The 15615-nt window shown below is 31.7% G+C and overlaps 2 protein-coding genes across 2 annotated transcripts; both read left to right on the top strand.

Annotated features, from left to right (window-relative positions):
* The first annotated feature begins 3304 nt into the window (after positions 1-3304).
* On the top strand, positions 3305-9041 carry LOC107428611 (glutamate--glyoxylate aminotransferase 2). The gene is made up of 14 exons (XM_016039177.4): positions 3305-3634; positions 4606-4801; positions 5138-5203; positions 5335-5452; positions 5669-5750; positions 5876-5963; positions 6078-6236; positions 6542-6715; positions 6811-6942; positions 7467-7532; positions 7646-7710; positions 8080-8171; positions 8271-8427; positions 8580-9041. Exons 2-14 carry the CDS (start codon positions 4685-4687, stop codon positions 8707-8709), a joined length of 1446 nt encoding a protein of 481 aa, XP_015894663.2. The 5' UTR covers positions 3305-3634; positions 4606-4684; the 3' UTR covers positions 8710-9041.
* A 2973-nt stretch (positions 9042-12014) lies between these two features.
* On the top strand, positions 12015-12350 carry LOC107428586 (cyclin-dependent protein kinase inhibitor SMR6). The gene has a single exon (XM_016039147.2). It carries the CDS (start codon positions 12015-12017, stop codon positions 12348-12350), a length of 336 nt encoding a protein of 111 aa, XP_015894633.1.
* The last annotated feature ends 3265 nt before the right edge of the window (positions 12351-15615 follow it).

The following is a 15615-nucleotide window of genomic DNA, read 5'->3' as shown; positions in this document are numbered from 1 at the left end:
TTTAGCGATACTTTTTTTAAAAAACGTTAGCTATTATAAACATTTTTAGCGATATTTTTTTAAAAAAACGTCATTAAAAATCTATAAATAATAGCCGATGCTTTTACATAAAAGTGTTGGCTTTTTTCTTTTCAACGACATATTTTAAAAAATCATCACTAAAAATCTGTTTTTTTATTTTTTTATTTTTTTATTTTTTATTTTTAGTTCTTGTTGCCAAAACGAGAGTAAGTTGGAGATCTAAGAAGAGAAAAAGAGTCAGCAATGGGCAAATAAAAGAACAGGATAGGATATGATTATTTCCAGGTAAATTATCACATTTATTTATTTATTTATTTTTATATCTATTTGCAAATATTATGTATTTTTATTATAAATTATCTATTTTGAAAATAATAATTATAATAATTAGTATAAAACAATCTATGATTAATAACACTAATATTATTACACATCAATACACGGCACGTGGGCCAAACCTAGTATATATATGTATGTATGTATGTTTGTATATATGGTTGGTTTCATTTGATTAAGTTTTTTTTTCTTTTTTCTTTTTTTTTTTTTTGTATGAACCTTAACCAAACTAATTTATCTTATGTTTAATATTGTTTAATCAAATTAAAGAAATTATGAGATTTACTCGAATTTAATAGGTTAAATTAGCTCAAATTTATTGGTATGATTTATATGTTCATTTATGAGGACTGAACTGTTTACCAAGTACCATGGTAAAATGATATATCTTTAATTCATTGGCTTGTTTTTTTTTTTTTAATCCAAATTATTTGCCTATAGCATTACTGTTTTTGATAACCTAATTATGCATTCATAACTTTGGGGGAAATAAAACAAAGAATAGCAAAAAAGGAAAAGCTTGCAGCCCTATCAATCAAGGATGCTCCCCTAAACCAACAATTATCTAAAATATGTATAAAAGAAATTCTTTCATCAAAATGTATAAAAGAATTTCAGGGAGTGTAATAGTATAAATGAACAGTGTAAAACAATAAATGAACAAAGTATATTATAGTAACTTCTCCAACTCCTAATATGATCTTCTTCAATGGTGCATGGCTGAATGGGTGGAGATCTCCATGAATTCTGGTATTAATCTTTTTTTGGTTCCTAGTAGGTGCTGGTGGCGATGATGGTTTCACTTTTCTTAGGCTTGAAATCCACATTCCGCTCTCCAAATATACTTTTCCTCCTTTGAATTTTGAAAGCTGGTGAATATTTTTGAATCTTCTTTGGCAGCTGCTAAACCACGTTAATCCTTTATCCATGCCTTTTGGGTTTACAAAAAAATAAAATAAAACAAAAATTGGACTTTTATTAAGGGATGTTCTTCTGAATTCTTTATGAATTCCAAGATTGTATAAAAATTTGAAGAAATTTACCTCCTGGAACAAGTGAAGCCGAGCTTATAAGCAAGAAACCATTTATAGATAGGAACACAACGAGAACTGCTACAAAGAAATTTGCCATTGATTTCTTTTTTATAGATATCACAGCAAACTTATAAAATTGATGATCCCAGTGCATTGGGAAATTTCATTTCAAATGCTAGTAGTTGAGAAGGAAGGCAAAGTACATGCTTGCTTTTATTAGAATGGAAGATAACCCTTTGACTTTAATTTTTTTTTTTTTTGGGGTCAAAATTAATTTTATATGACAATAATATTGATTAATGTGGCAGTAATCGAGTTTTATTTAGCTGTTTTGAGCCAATTTGATTCATAATGGTGCGTGCATAACTTATGATTATAACATGCAAAGCAAGAGAGATTCTAATTAATTATGGTTCCGGGATGTTACCTGCAAAATTAAGATTCCCTCTTGAAACATAATAATATTTTATTATTATATTCTTTGTTATTTCCATGCACAGTTGGATCAGATTTCTGGAAATTGGAATGTGATTAGCAGGAAATTCACATAAAATATGTATAATTATTCTAAACAAACATACAGATACAATTTCTGTCAATTTCTGTTGCACCTGATACAGAGAAGAAAAAAAAAAAAATCACAAAAACCATTTTCTCATGAAGCAAAAATGTTATTGGCAGAGACATTCCCTTCGCGCCAGCAGTTCAAATGCTCTGCTCAACTTGCAATACCAGGTTGTGTTTCACTTTATTATGAATTTGTACTTCATTTTTTTCTTTTTTATTTTGCCAATCCTTTGCTCTGCATTTACCAAAAAGCATCTTTCGCTCTGCCACTACAATTGTTTTAGCACCATTTCTTAGCATTCTCGTTGTTGTCAACTACTGATCAGGATTTTTGACCAATTTAATGCCTAAAAGATTATTGTACAAATTTCATCTTAGCCTTTTCAATTTTATCATAATTATATTTTTTAAAACTATTATAAACTTTTTTAGAGTTTTTTTACATATATTAAGATAAATCCATTTATCAAATTTTTAAAATAATTATTATAGTTAAAAGTTTAAAAAAGTTAAAAATTAGTATTTTATATCTAAATAGGACTATAAAAATACAATTATAATTTTTGACTGTTAAATTAATTAGCAAACATCTAATATATAAAATGTAATGATGACTTTTAAAAAAATGTGAAATCTAATAGTAATTATGATAAAATTAAAATAAGTTAAATAAAATTTCCTAAATATTAGTATTGTGGCATTGTAAAATACATTTTAAACCAAACGTTATGGTTTAATATGGTACTAATAAGTAATGATTTTTTATAGTTCTTAGTGAATTATTGTCAGCTTCCATCTAAAATTTTCAAAGATGGATTAGATCAAATAGACAACTAGGAGGAGTAAAGCGATTTGAAGTTCGATAGCACAAATTTGTAGACTATATTATTAGATTAGGCTCTAGGACCACATAACAAATATATTTTTAAATAATTTTATCGCATCAAATTTTATTATAATATTTTATATTTCATGTTTACATTCTAAAAGACCAAACATTTATGAAATTATTAACATTATATTATCTTATCACCATGGTGTGTGCGTATATATATATATATATATATATACACACACTTATACATAGAAACAGCATAATCTGATCATTTTGGATTGGCATCTAACATCAAAAAAATTGGACAACCAAGTAAAAAATAAAAATAAAAAAAAATCATAAAAATTGGATCACACATTAAAAAAAATATATGCAACATAACACACATGGCAAATAATGCCTACATACTGCCAAAAATAAAAGAGAGAATTAAACCAAGCAAATATCAACCACTACACTATGAGAGTGAGAGCGACCACTATGGGAGAGAGATAGAGAAGTAACCCAAAAAGTCCCGTTATCGACCAAGAACTCGTAGTTTGAAGCTGAACCACACCTCTTGCATGAGATTTATCCTTTTGGATTCATTTGTGAAACTCCAAATAATCCAGTTATAATTTTTCAGTGGCTCTGGTGCTGCCAATGCGTCAGCGTAATGCCACATTAACATTAATATTTCAATAAGGCTTTCGATTTATGTCAGACTAAAAACACTTTAAAAGGCCAACATTCCCAAGTTTCCTACCTTTTGCGTGTGAGCGTTTTTCTCTGCTAAGAACTACGCTAAGGAGTCCCACGACTCAGGCTTCTTCTGATCGGGGAGACTAGGCGAAGTTTGCAGGTATCTATAGAGAGAGAGAAATTAATCCCATGTAGATTTATGTTTAGTGGATTATCTTTCTATTAGATGCTAGTGACTGTTTTGTTTGGTGGGTATTAAAATTTTTTCAGTGTTTCATAACTTTGTATCAATGGAGTTTGTGCTGTTCATTAATTGTTTTCTGGCTTGTTGAATTAATGGGGTTTATGGGTTTTGTTTAATTTCTTAACCATGATTCTGTAAGTGCTTAGGGGATATCAGTGACCACTTAGCCTTTTGTTTCTTTAATCTCTGCTAATTTTCGATTTTTCGGTTGGATTTGGGGATTGTTGTTGTTCATATGGGTCTTATTGTCATAAAAGTCAATTTCTTTACTTGGAAGTCTGTTTGGTTCCCTCTGTTCTCAATACTACAAATGATTCTCCAAGTATATGGTTTATAATTCTTCTATGCAATTGGAATTGGATCCTAGCGGTTTTTCTTGCACAAATAGCTCTGTTTTTCATTTTATTTTTTTTACTATGAAAAAGAGTTTTTTATATGAGCTTACAGTATTCTTTGAGATGATATGTTGAATTTGTAATTCTAAGAGGAGAGGAGATTAACTTAAAGTTATATTGTATATCTGCAGTCTTTTCCTTTTATCTTTTTAAACCCAACTTTTACCATCGAGAGTCTCTGTCATCTTCTCCTTATTGAATTTTACTATCGAAAGTCTCTGTCATCTTCTCCTTATTGGTAAATAGTTCCACTTGAAAATTTGTAGCTCATAAAAATCTAAATTAACCATGAGAATCAGTGAATATTCGTACTTCTTTTGGTCAACGACTCATGACTGGCTTGATATGCAAATTGCCATCATCTTGCTATACGTTGATCGTAACAGTTTGCTTTATTTGTAAATTATAATCTTATATTCAAATGTAGTTGTCTCTTTTTTACCTTCCTTTTTCTTTTCTTGTTATACTAAGCCTCTTTTCCGGTGTTTTCAGGTTAGAAAGTGCAATTGTAGCTTTCCTGTTTTACCTGTAGTTTGTGTTGGGTAACGCCTGTAAGAAATTATTTGCCAACATGCCACCAAAGGGGTTAGACTATGAATTATTGAATGAAAACGTGAAGAAGGTTCAATATGCTGTTAGAGGTGAGCTGTATCTTCGAGCTTCTGAGCTCCAGAAGGAAGGAAAAAAGGTAGAGATATTCGCTTTCTTTGGTTTTGCTTGCTGTGTAATTTTTCCAGGTCTGCATTATTTTATTAAAGTTAAAATGCATCACTTTTCAAATTTGACATTACATCACTTTGTTATTGGATAATATCTCATCCCTGAGCCAAAGTTACTATTACTATTTTTCACTATTAGTTTATATGCTATTAGTCCTTGCGAGGCCATAAATCCTTCTGGAGATATGGGCTAGTCCACTCTTAGCAGTTCAAATAATTTGTTTTTGGATTACATTGTATCTTCTGCATATGGATTCTTGTTTACTCATTCTTACTGACTCTTCATTTCAATTTTCCATCCACAGATTATCTTCACAAATGTTGGGAACCCTCATGCTCTAGGGCAGAAGCCACTGACCTTCCCTCGACAGGTTCATCATGATTGCCATATTTTTATTTTCTTCACCTTCTAATGTGTCATTCTTGCCAGATTGACTTGTTTAATGGTAAATGCAATTATTGTCTAGAAATTTAATGTTGATCAAGAAAATGGTTGCTGTAGGTGGTTGCCCTATGCCAAGCTCCATTTCTATTAGATGATCCTAATGTAGGACTCCTTTTCCCTGCTGATGCTATTGCAAGAGCTAAACACTATCTTTCACTAACTTCCGGTGGTCTAGGTATCTTTTTTCACCAAATTATGTTATCTTTACTATCTTTCTGTCATTGATGTATGCATATTGAAGTTTTTATCTTAATGAGGATTACATACTTGACTACCTCTTTCTACTCCACGATAGCTTAGAAGATAGAAAAGATGTTTCGTTGGATTGTCAAAATTGAGGGTCCATAGTGGAATGAAATTTAATAATTCTCTTCTTTCTTTATATATCTAGGTGCATATAGTGATTCCCGAGGTGTTCCTGGAATCAGAAAGGAAGTTGCAGAGTTCATTGAGAGGCGTGATGGGTATCCAAGGTGATAATGTGATATTCGAAAGTTCTTTTTCTTGTTAACTTATTTGAGACTGTAGAGTTCTTAACATTGGTTCCAAAGTTGTTAATTGAAGTGTTGGTTTGTGTTTTTTTTTTCCTTAATGGCAGTGACCCAGAACTCATATTTCTCACAGATGGTGCCAGCAAAGGTGTGATGCAGATGTTAAATACTATCATTCGCGATGCAGGGGATGGGGTAATATATTTTCCCATATAATACTGCAAATTGGTTGTCTTCTATTATTCATTCTACTCTTGATTAACTTCTTCTCTCTTCTCGCATATATTCTTAATATTTATTTCTTGCCAGATTTTGGTTCCAGTCCCACAGTACCCGCTTTATTCAGCTGCAATATCACTATTTGGTGGTTCTCTTGTTCCATATTATCTAGAGGAGACAGCGAATTGGGGTCTTGACGTTAATGACCTTCGCCAGTCTGTTGCACAGGCTCGCTACAAAGGAATAACTGTTAGTATGCTTTTAATATGGGTTGTTTGTGAAAAAAGGATGTGGGGAAACTTTTCTGAAACTACCAGTGTACCACTAGATGAATGGATGAATAGGAAGGAGGAGCTTTCGATCTGGATTTACATTTGACTGGCCCCATAGTAGAAGTGTTGGCTGATAAGTTTTCAATTTGTACATTTTAATTAAAATAAAATCCTCCAATGTTCATCCATTTATTTTCTGAATGTTACCTTTTGTTTTCTTCTTATCATAGTTTTCTTATTTTAACCAGCTCCAGTAACTCTGTAGTAAAATACAATGATCAGGTGAGAGCAATGGTGATCATAAACCCTGGCAACCCTACTGGTCAATGTCTTAGTGAAGGCAATTTAAGAGAAATCATAAAATTCTGTTACGAAGAAAACCTAGTATTGCTTGGAGATGAGGTTTATCAGCAGAATATATACCAGGATGAGCGCCCATTTATAAGTGCAAGAAAGGTACATAGCCATTTGATTCTATATCTAACCATCTGTTTCTTGACTTTTTCAAACATGTGTTAATAAGTTGTTACTAATTCTTATAACATTGGAAGGTTTTATTGGATATGGGGCCACCTTTAAGCAACGAAGTCCAGCTTGTATCTTTCCACACTGTATCCAAAGGATATTGGGGTGAATGTGGACAGCGAGGTGGATATTTTGAGATGACTAACATTCCTCCACAGGTTTGTATCTCCATAGCTTTCCTACTCGTTTTCGTTTTTCTTTTTTTTTTTTTTCTTTTTTTTTTTTTTTAAAACTTAGAGTTCTATCTGTGCTTGAGAATGTCTGGATTATAGAGGGATTATAGCTTTCTAACTGGCTTTCATGTACTCTTCAGTTTTAAACATGCTTGAGAATTTCAGTATTATAGAAGTGTGGTATACATTGTTGGGTTCTTAAAACTAAAAAGGAACTAAACTTAAATGGAAATACCAAACACAACAAAGTTTGTGGACCATAAAGACGAAGATAAGATGGGAACAAACCTGAATACTCCAACCTTTGGGTTATTATTTACTAGCTAATGATACAAGAATTCAATTACTTCTAGCATGATAAAGTGGAGTTTTTATTTTATTTCCCCAGGCTCTAGAAAGACCATCTTCTGATGTATAGAATAAAATGCAAGCATAATTGGGATCCTTTATTTTAGTATCTATCTAAACTTCCAATGCTCATTTCATTATCTGCATGTCATGATTTGCAGACAGTTGATGAGATCTATAAGGTTGCTTCGATATCGCTGAGTCCAAATGTTCCTGCACAAATATTTGTGAGTGAGCTAAATAAAAATATTGCTTTCTATTCTATATGGAACCCAACCTTGATGTTTTTGTTCAAAAGTAAAACTCAGGGCAAAATATTCTTTTGTTTGTCTGTTTACAGATGGGGCTGATGGTCAACCCTCTTAAACCTGGAGATATTTCATATGACCAGTTTGTTAGAGAAAGGTAATGCTTGCTGAGATAGATTCTGCATGACTGAATGCTTTCCTCCTGTTCATAATATTAACCATGTAAATTATTCAGAGCTTTTGAACGTTGATCATGGTCACCATCAGAATAGGTGTTTTCACATTCTTTTAAAATTTATTTCTATAGTTCTTTGCTTGAGATGAAACTTCCAATGAAAGTATTGATATGGAAGTTTTACTATTGTATCTATGAATGAAAACAATAACAACCTGATTATAAGTCCTCATCCTTTAAAAAGTATACGAGAATTACCATGTGTTTTGAAGATCCTAATATAATTGCTTTGCTATCATGAGATGGCCTCTTGGAGAAGTACTTGTGATTTATGAATAATGAAACATGCAGCAAAGGGATCCTTGAATCACTGAGGAGAAGAGCTAGAATAATGACTGACGGATTTAACAGCTGCAGAAATGTAGTTTGTAACTTCACCGAAGGTAAAGTTTCTATAATTTTTTTTTTTTTTCCCCTCTTGCAATTTGTTAAAAAAATTTCATGCCTGGTTGCTAATTAATCACTCATTAATATTGGTTTAGGTGCCATGTATTCATTCCCTCAAATCCGCTTGCCACCGAAAGCCATAGAGGCTGCTAAAAATGCTGGAAAAGTTCCAGATGTTTTCTACTGTCTCAAGCTTTTGGAAGCCACCGGCATTTCCACAGTCCCTGGTTCAGGATTTGGGCAGAAAGAAGGGTAATAACATATTTATAGTCTAAAATACTCATATTTCTGACAATTACTGTAACGAGTTGCAATATTATAGTAAACAAAAGCAGCTCACAAAAATTCTGTTTATCGGCATCTCAAGTTTATAAGCCCTAATTAACATACTTTTGTCCATGAAGGGTGTTCCATTTGAGGACAACCATCTTACCAGCTGAGGAAGACATGCCCGAAATCATGTCCAGTTTCAAGAAGTTCAACGACGATTTCATGGAGCAGTATGAAGACCATAGGGGTTATTCAAGGATGTGAGAATCCCTTTAAATAAACTTGTATTATATATCCACCCATTTCTAGCTCTTCAATTAAACTTCTCAAAACTGTCTTTTTATTTTTTTTCCTTAATTTTCCTTTTTATTTTTGGTCTTTTCTTCCTTTTCTGCTTATTGTATAAACTTCATTCTGTCGAAGAATATGTTTTTCACATTAATGTCCTATAGATTAGGTATATCTCATCTCGGGCCTCTATTGTGAATCGTAGAGGTGGTGCAAACTTTATTAAGATATCTAACTCTGGGTTGGATGTGAAATCCATAACTATAGTTTAATGGTATTTGAAATTGCTACCTTATGTTTAGTTTTTACTCTCATTCTTTTTTTTCTCTAGATACAATTTATTTTTTCTGGTATTATTTGTCAAGACACATATTAAAATTTTGAAATTTGGCTTATTCTTTTATATATATATATATATATATATAAAGCAGTATACAATATTAAGTCTTGATAGTTCGAAGATAGGTGCTATCTACTATAAAAAAAATTGAAAAAAAAAAAAAGGAAACTTAATATGGTAAATATTTAAATGGGAGGACTTGTTTGGGGCTACACATTCTATTTTTGTATTTTACATACAATAGTTACACGTGTAACATAAATTACAAAAATTGTATATAAGTTTTAATATATATATATATATATATACAGTCCGTTTATGGTGCGGACGGTCCTCATGCGGACTACAGTATTGGTGACAGTTTTTCATAGTATTGGTGACGATTTTCTAAAAAATTATCGTTAATACTATAAAAAACTGTTACTAATACTGCGGTTCTTATACGGATCCGTCCTCACCATAGATTTCCATATATATATATATATATATATTATTTGTCCTGTCTCGGTCCAATAAACATAAAATCAATCCAACCGATGTAACTGGAAGAATATAATATTATGATAATTTTGTATTTATTTAAGTAGGACCGAAAAAGAAAAAATTATTTATCAAAAAGCCATCCTTGATGAGGTGAACAGAGACTGATGGCTCGCGGTTTCTGACCATTGGTATAAGTTGTACATAATTTCTTGCATCCAAATGCCATCTTTTTTTTCTTTTTTTCGTTTCAAAAATTGAAATTAGTTTAACCGAAACAGAAAATAACCATTAACAGAAAACAGAAAACAGAAATCAAAAGAGACAAAAAGAAAAGCAGAAAAACATAACCAGCAGCCATGAAGGAGTTGTAGCAGACAGAAACCAAGGTTGCCTGACTACCACAAACAGAGCTGAGGATTTGGACCCTAGATCTAAACAGCCTACCGTATTTATTTTTGGCTATATATATTTATATATATAGATAATTTTTTTTTTCTTTTTTGTGGCAAATTCCAAGGATATAGGAACATGTTCTCCAAGTTAGGGTTCTTATGTCCACTAATATGAAGCATATTTGCCAGGGGTTACTAGTTTCTGTCAAGAACCATCATTGTTTAGCTCAGACCAATCTCATATTTCAAGTAGACCTTGAAGATGTTGTTTAGACCATACAAAAGCCCCAAAGTTAATACTATTGTACTTAATCTGTACAATAGTCAAGTATAAGAACGTTTATAATTTTAGTTTTTCCTATTTATTCAATAGACTAAACATATATAAAGTCATGTAATATAAAAAAAAATGTTAAAATAAACCTAATTTTATATACAGCTTTCAATTGAATGGTTTTTATTATTTCATTTGTCAAAATTCGTGATAGGTGAGAAGCCTAATTCAATAATTTTAACAGAGAAAATAACAACGGATTGCATATAGTAAACAATGATTTGAAAAAACCTTGCCATATAAAATTGTTTTTAGTTATTGAAGAACAAAATAAATGGCAAAAAAAAAAAAAAAAAGGGAGGGGGGACAATTCTTTTGTTTGTCAGCATGAATTCAGATCTTGAATTTGAAAAAATGTAAATGGTGCTGTTGAAATACCCATGACCATGTTATTAAATTTGAATGTTTACTATTTGGTAGACCAAACATAACCAGATGTACTGAGTCATGTAGCTGCTTCATTACTCTTATCTTGTCAGAAGCATCGGATATCTGACATCTGAAAAACCCACTATTACCACCAGCACCATCAACATCATTTTTTGTGTCTTCCAATCAAACTTACAAATCTAATTTCCAATATGGAAACCAGAAGGAAAAAAAGTAGCTTTAATTTGGATTCCAAACAAACATCACTTCTTAGGTTTTTATACGTCAGAAATTAAAAATTATTATTTTACAATTTTCATATAAAAAAGCTTTTGAAAAAATTGGTAAATAACATTTATTAGTTTTATAACATGGACAAAAACAACATAGACATTTTCAGTGGTAAAATCACTATAATTCTTTTTTTTTTTTTTTTAAGTTGAGAGCTTGAAATTTTCCAATTTCATTGTTTTTAGAAATTTAAAAAGCCACATTTCTTATAAATCAATGCATAAAAACACTGTCCCAAAGTCAAAGAAAACAAGAGAATAAAGAGGAAAAAAAGAAAAAGAAGTAGATAAAAGGTTTGTGTATAGACTTAGGAGGAAGTAGACAGGAGGACAAAAAAAAAAAAAAGGAAAAGACTTTTTGGATGTCTAAAATAAGAAAGGAATAATAGGGACTGTTTAGTGATCCCAATATACGTGTTATTAGCATAGCACCTCAAAAACTTGGCGCGAAAATCCAGGTCAATATCGCTGAAAGTTGAAACTGCCCGCGGTCAGCTATTTTCACGGGCACTCTTTCTCTCTCTTCCTATCCTTTTGAATGGATTTATTTATTATTATTATTATTTTTTTTTTTTTGGGTTCAATCTGTTTCTGCTTATGTCACGAGTTTCCTCGGGTTCTCTTTGATTGGTATAAACTTGACCCAGAACATATTCAACCCCCATTTTACACTTCCTTTCTTTTCCTTCCTACCCTTTACTGCTACTACTTTCCCTTCACTTCCGTTTTCAATTCTTCTCTCTTTCACATTTATTATAGCGTATCTCACTCACTCTTTTCTCTTTTTTTTTTTTTTTTTTCTTTTTTGTTACTTTCTCTCTTGCCTTTTCTTTTCCTTTCATTTCTTTTCTTTTCTTTTCTCCCAATCTCTTTTCTTTTTTGCTGTCTTTCCTTCTGCCTTCTTCATTTTTATTCTTACAGCATAAAAGAAAAGTAAAAAAGAAAAGAGGAAACCCCATCTTTATTCTCTTATTCTTTCCTATATTATCTCAAAGGTTTTGCTCCTTTTCATTTTCTTTTTTTTCTTTTTTTTGTTATTTTTGGTTTGTAACAAAAGAATTAAAAAAATTATTATGGGATTTTCTGAGACGAAGCAGCAACAAGTGGTGGAAGTGGGATTTGATTCGGAGAGCAATAGTAAAAAATGGGTTATCGCCGGAATTCCATTACGGAGTCCGTTGAAGCCAATATTTACGAATCCTGAACCGGATGATATTGATGGCGGTGATGAAGAGTGTTCGACTCCCACCGGTGAAGAAGCAAGAATTCCGACCAGACTGACGTGTCCTCCGCCTGCTCCGAGGAAAAAGAAAGCTTCGTTGAAATGTAATTATGGTGTTGACAGGGAGTTCTTCACACCTCCTGACTTAGAAACCGTTTTTATACGCCATACTGAAAAGGCTAGCTAGCTAACTTAACTGCTTTGGCCTCTTCACACTTCCATTTAATTATTTGCTTTTTTTCTTTTTCTTTTTTTTCTTTTTTTTTACTTTTTTAGTTTCTCAGTACTTTGGAATCAGAAGGTGACTCTTTGTTTAACAAGCAGTAGTAGGAATTTATGTATAGGTAATTTATAAATAAATAAAACTGGCAATTTTAATGAATTCAGCTTGGTTTATATGGTAGTTTAGTGGATCATATTTGTTCAGTTTGTGTATATGTATAAATTTTGCTTTAGAAAATGGTATGATCCTTATAAGTATTCTTTTTCTTCTTTTGTTTTCTTTGTTTTTGGAGGTTGATGGTGATCTTGTACTACCATAGCACTTTGATCTTGTCATTTTTTAAGTGAAGTTAATTTCTGTTTCAAGGGTCATGCGTACAGGAATGACAAATGAATAGTCAAAATCTATCCCAAGCAGCCAAAAGAAAGCTTGTCAAAATGACAAAAGTAGGTGTAGTCATAGAGGGTAAATCCTTTTGAAATGAGGTAATATAAAAGGAAGATGCTGTACTACTGCTTTCGTAATTCAATAGCTGATTGATAAGACATTTCCTCTCAAAAAAATTACTTAAGCTAATATCTATTCACGAAAGGTTGGTCCAATGATTCCTTCTACACTCATATTTCTGAATTCAAATTATGTATCCATATCCATTCTTTTGAATTCAAATCATGTCTCTTTTGTTTTCATATTAGAATATCATTGTAATTCTGAAAAAAAAAGAAAAAAAAAAAAAAAAGAAACTTATTTAGCTATAATCCATAGCAACTACAAAATACAGTACACTTTTTTTTTTTTCCTTTTTTAATTTACTCTCTACCATCCTCTTATTTAGATTTATAGAGCTTGATCTTTCAATGTTCCACAGCCATGACCTCCCACCCACCTCGGACCTCTTATGATAGTGGGAAGGTTCTCCGTGACTGTAATACTTGCTTTTTGTGATGGGGGTGGTGGTGAAGATAAAAGGACAAAAAACATGTGGGAAGGACTAGAAAGATTAGAATCCTATGCAACTTGAATGGTCCTCATTCTACACCTTTCAAGTTCGAGTTTCTTGCACTACCAATAATTGACTATGTTGTGTGTATTTTTATATTAATATTATATAGTTTTACACTAGTGTAGTTTTGTAATAGAATATGGAATATCTATCATAAAGGAAAAAAAATAAAAAATAAATGTTGATCATAATAATAATTAAAAAAGAAAAAGAAAAAGAAAAAACACCCCATTTGTTTACAAGCGAAGAATTTGCATGATATTGCTTGGAAGAGGTAGTTATTAGGGAAGGTTTACCTAGTGCGGAGTTCATTTTGTACATAGTTTTTTTAGAAAAAATACTTCCTCGGGATCGGAGCTATTATTTAGGTTTAATACTGTGACAGCAGCACCTTTACAAAGGCCACTACAAACTCTGCTTGGCATGTTGTGGGTCATTCTTTTTGTATTCGATATTTATTCCTTTAAAATCCCTCCAGTGAAATCCCCATTATTGGAGATCACATGGAGGGGGGATCACAGTTAAATAGTAATTATCTATGTTATTGTTTTAGCTTATTATTCTCTCTCTGTGGGTTTGTTTTTGTCTCAACAATGGAGGAGACAAATGAATAAAATAATTGTTTTAATGCTTATATATATATATATATATACATATTCAAGGAATCTGACAGAAAGGGGTTGTGTTTTTGTATTGGGTGGTGGGGTTTTCAATTGTTTAAATGGAGGAAAGTTGGTAAGTTGGATAAACGTGTATATATATATATATATACACACATTAATATTTAGGTAAAATAACGTCAATATTTTTTTTGGCAAGTGAGCTAACCCACTTCTAAATGTCAATATCTTTTAATTATTCGTATTCAATTGATGGAGGATGATAGAATCATTTCTCTACAAAATGCAACCATTTAAAGCTGTGCAATTAAATCCTATCGTTCAATCATCTAGCTAGGATCAAGATCTAAAAGCACACTTTTTAAACTTATCCAGTAAAAGTGCAAACACAAAATAATGTACAAACTTTACAAATTACAAGCTTATGTTGAGTCCTCAAAGAAAACCGATTCAAAAATCGAACATAGGCCAAAAACAACACTTACAAATTAGATTAATTAATAATACAAAACGTACGTATGAAATTTTAGTTAGATCTACGATCCTAAATCTAAGATCCTAAAACTTTACTTTAAGTTGATATATTTATAAGGATATGTATATTTACAGCTAAGACAAAATAATGTCGTCCATACACATTAATTGAAAAGGGAGCTGATGAAGATATTGTTTGTGCGGGGAAAGTTGTAGTATTGAAAGGAAAGCAAAGCATAAGCAAAAATAAGCATTTGCTTTTTGTGGAAACCGACACCTTTTTTGGTTGAAAAAGTGGTGATGAGGAAGGGCTCTGATTAATAAGCAATAGTAGCAAAGTTCAGTGATTGGTTTGCATGTGGGGGCCAATTGGCTCAGTAGGGAATTAATGGAGAGAGTGAGACAAAGTGAGTAGTGCTACTTTTGTATACATGCTTCAAAAATTTCAACCACAACTTATTTGATCTCTGCATTGGGTGGGGCTTTTTATTTGAGTTGGAAGCAATATTCCAACAAGCTCTGGAATGGTTTGCAAGTGAGGCTTGGCTTTGGCAAAAACCTCCACCGGCAAGTTTGACTATGCTCCATATCCATTTGCTTCATTCAAAAAATGCCAATCTTACGTGTTGGTATGCTTCTTAATTATATCCTCAAACTATTCCCCAAATGGACAATCAAAGTAGTACTTTTTCTCCTTTGCGTGTTCGTACTGTGGGCCGGTGTAACTACCATTGTCTTTTCCAATTTTCGCCCCACAAAAATAAAATGAGATCTATGTGTAGCTTTACATGTATGGAATTGGATCACATGGAGAAGTTTTCTTGGTATATATGAATGGTAATATATATATATATATATATTTCCTTTTATTTTAAAGTAAAGAGATTCAAAAGGCGGAACGTACGCAGAAATAGCTGCAGAATCGTCAATTGAGCTGTTTCCAAAACCAGTTAATTAACTCTAAAGTATTAGTAATAATGTTTGATCAATGTTATAACATTATAAAATATTTGAATATATGTGACATTTTCTAGAAATCTTGTTATATTAATAATGACGTGACCATCCATAGTTTATTGAGGATAGCTTATTTCAGATATATTATATATTAAGTGCAAGTAGTGTATATATA

The sequence above is a fragment of the Ziziphus jujuba genome, chromosome 12 (assembly GCF_031755915.1).
Source record: "Ziziphus jujuba cultivar Dongzao chromosome 12, ASM3175591v1".
Lineage (NCBI taxonomy): Eukaryota > Viridiplantae > Streptophyta > Magnoliopsida > Rosales > Rhamnaceae > Ziziphus > Ziziphus jujuba.
Note: the sequence above shows the minus strand (reverse complement) of the source record. Positions and strands in the feature narration are given on the sequence as shown.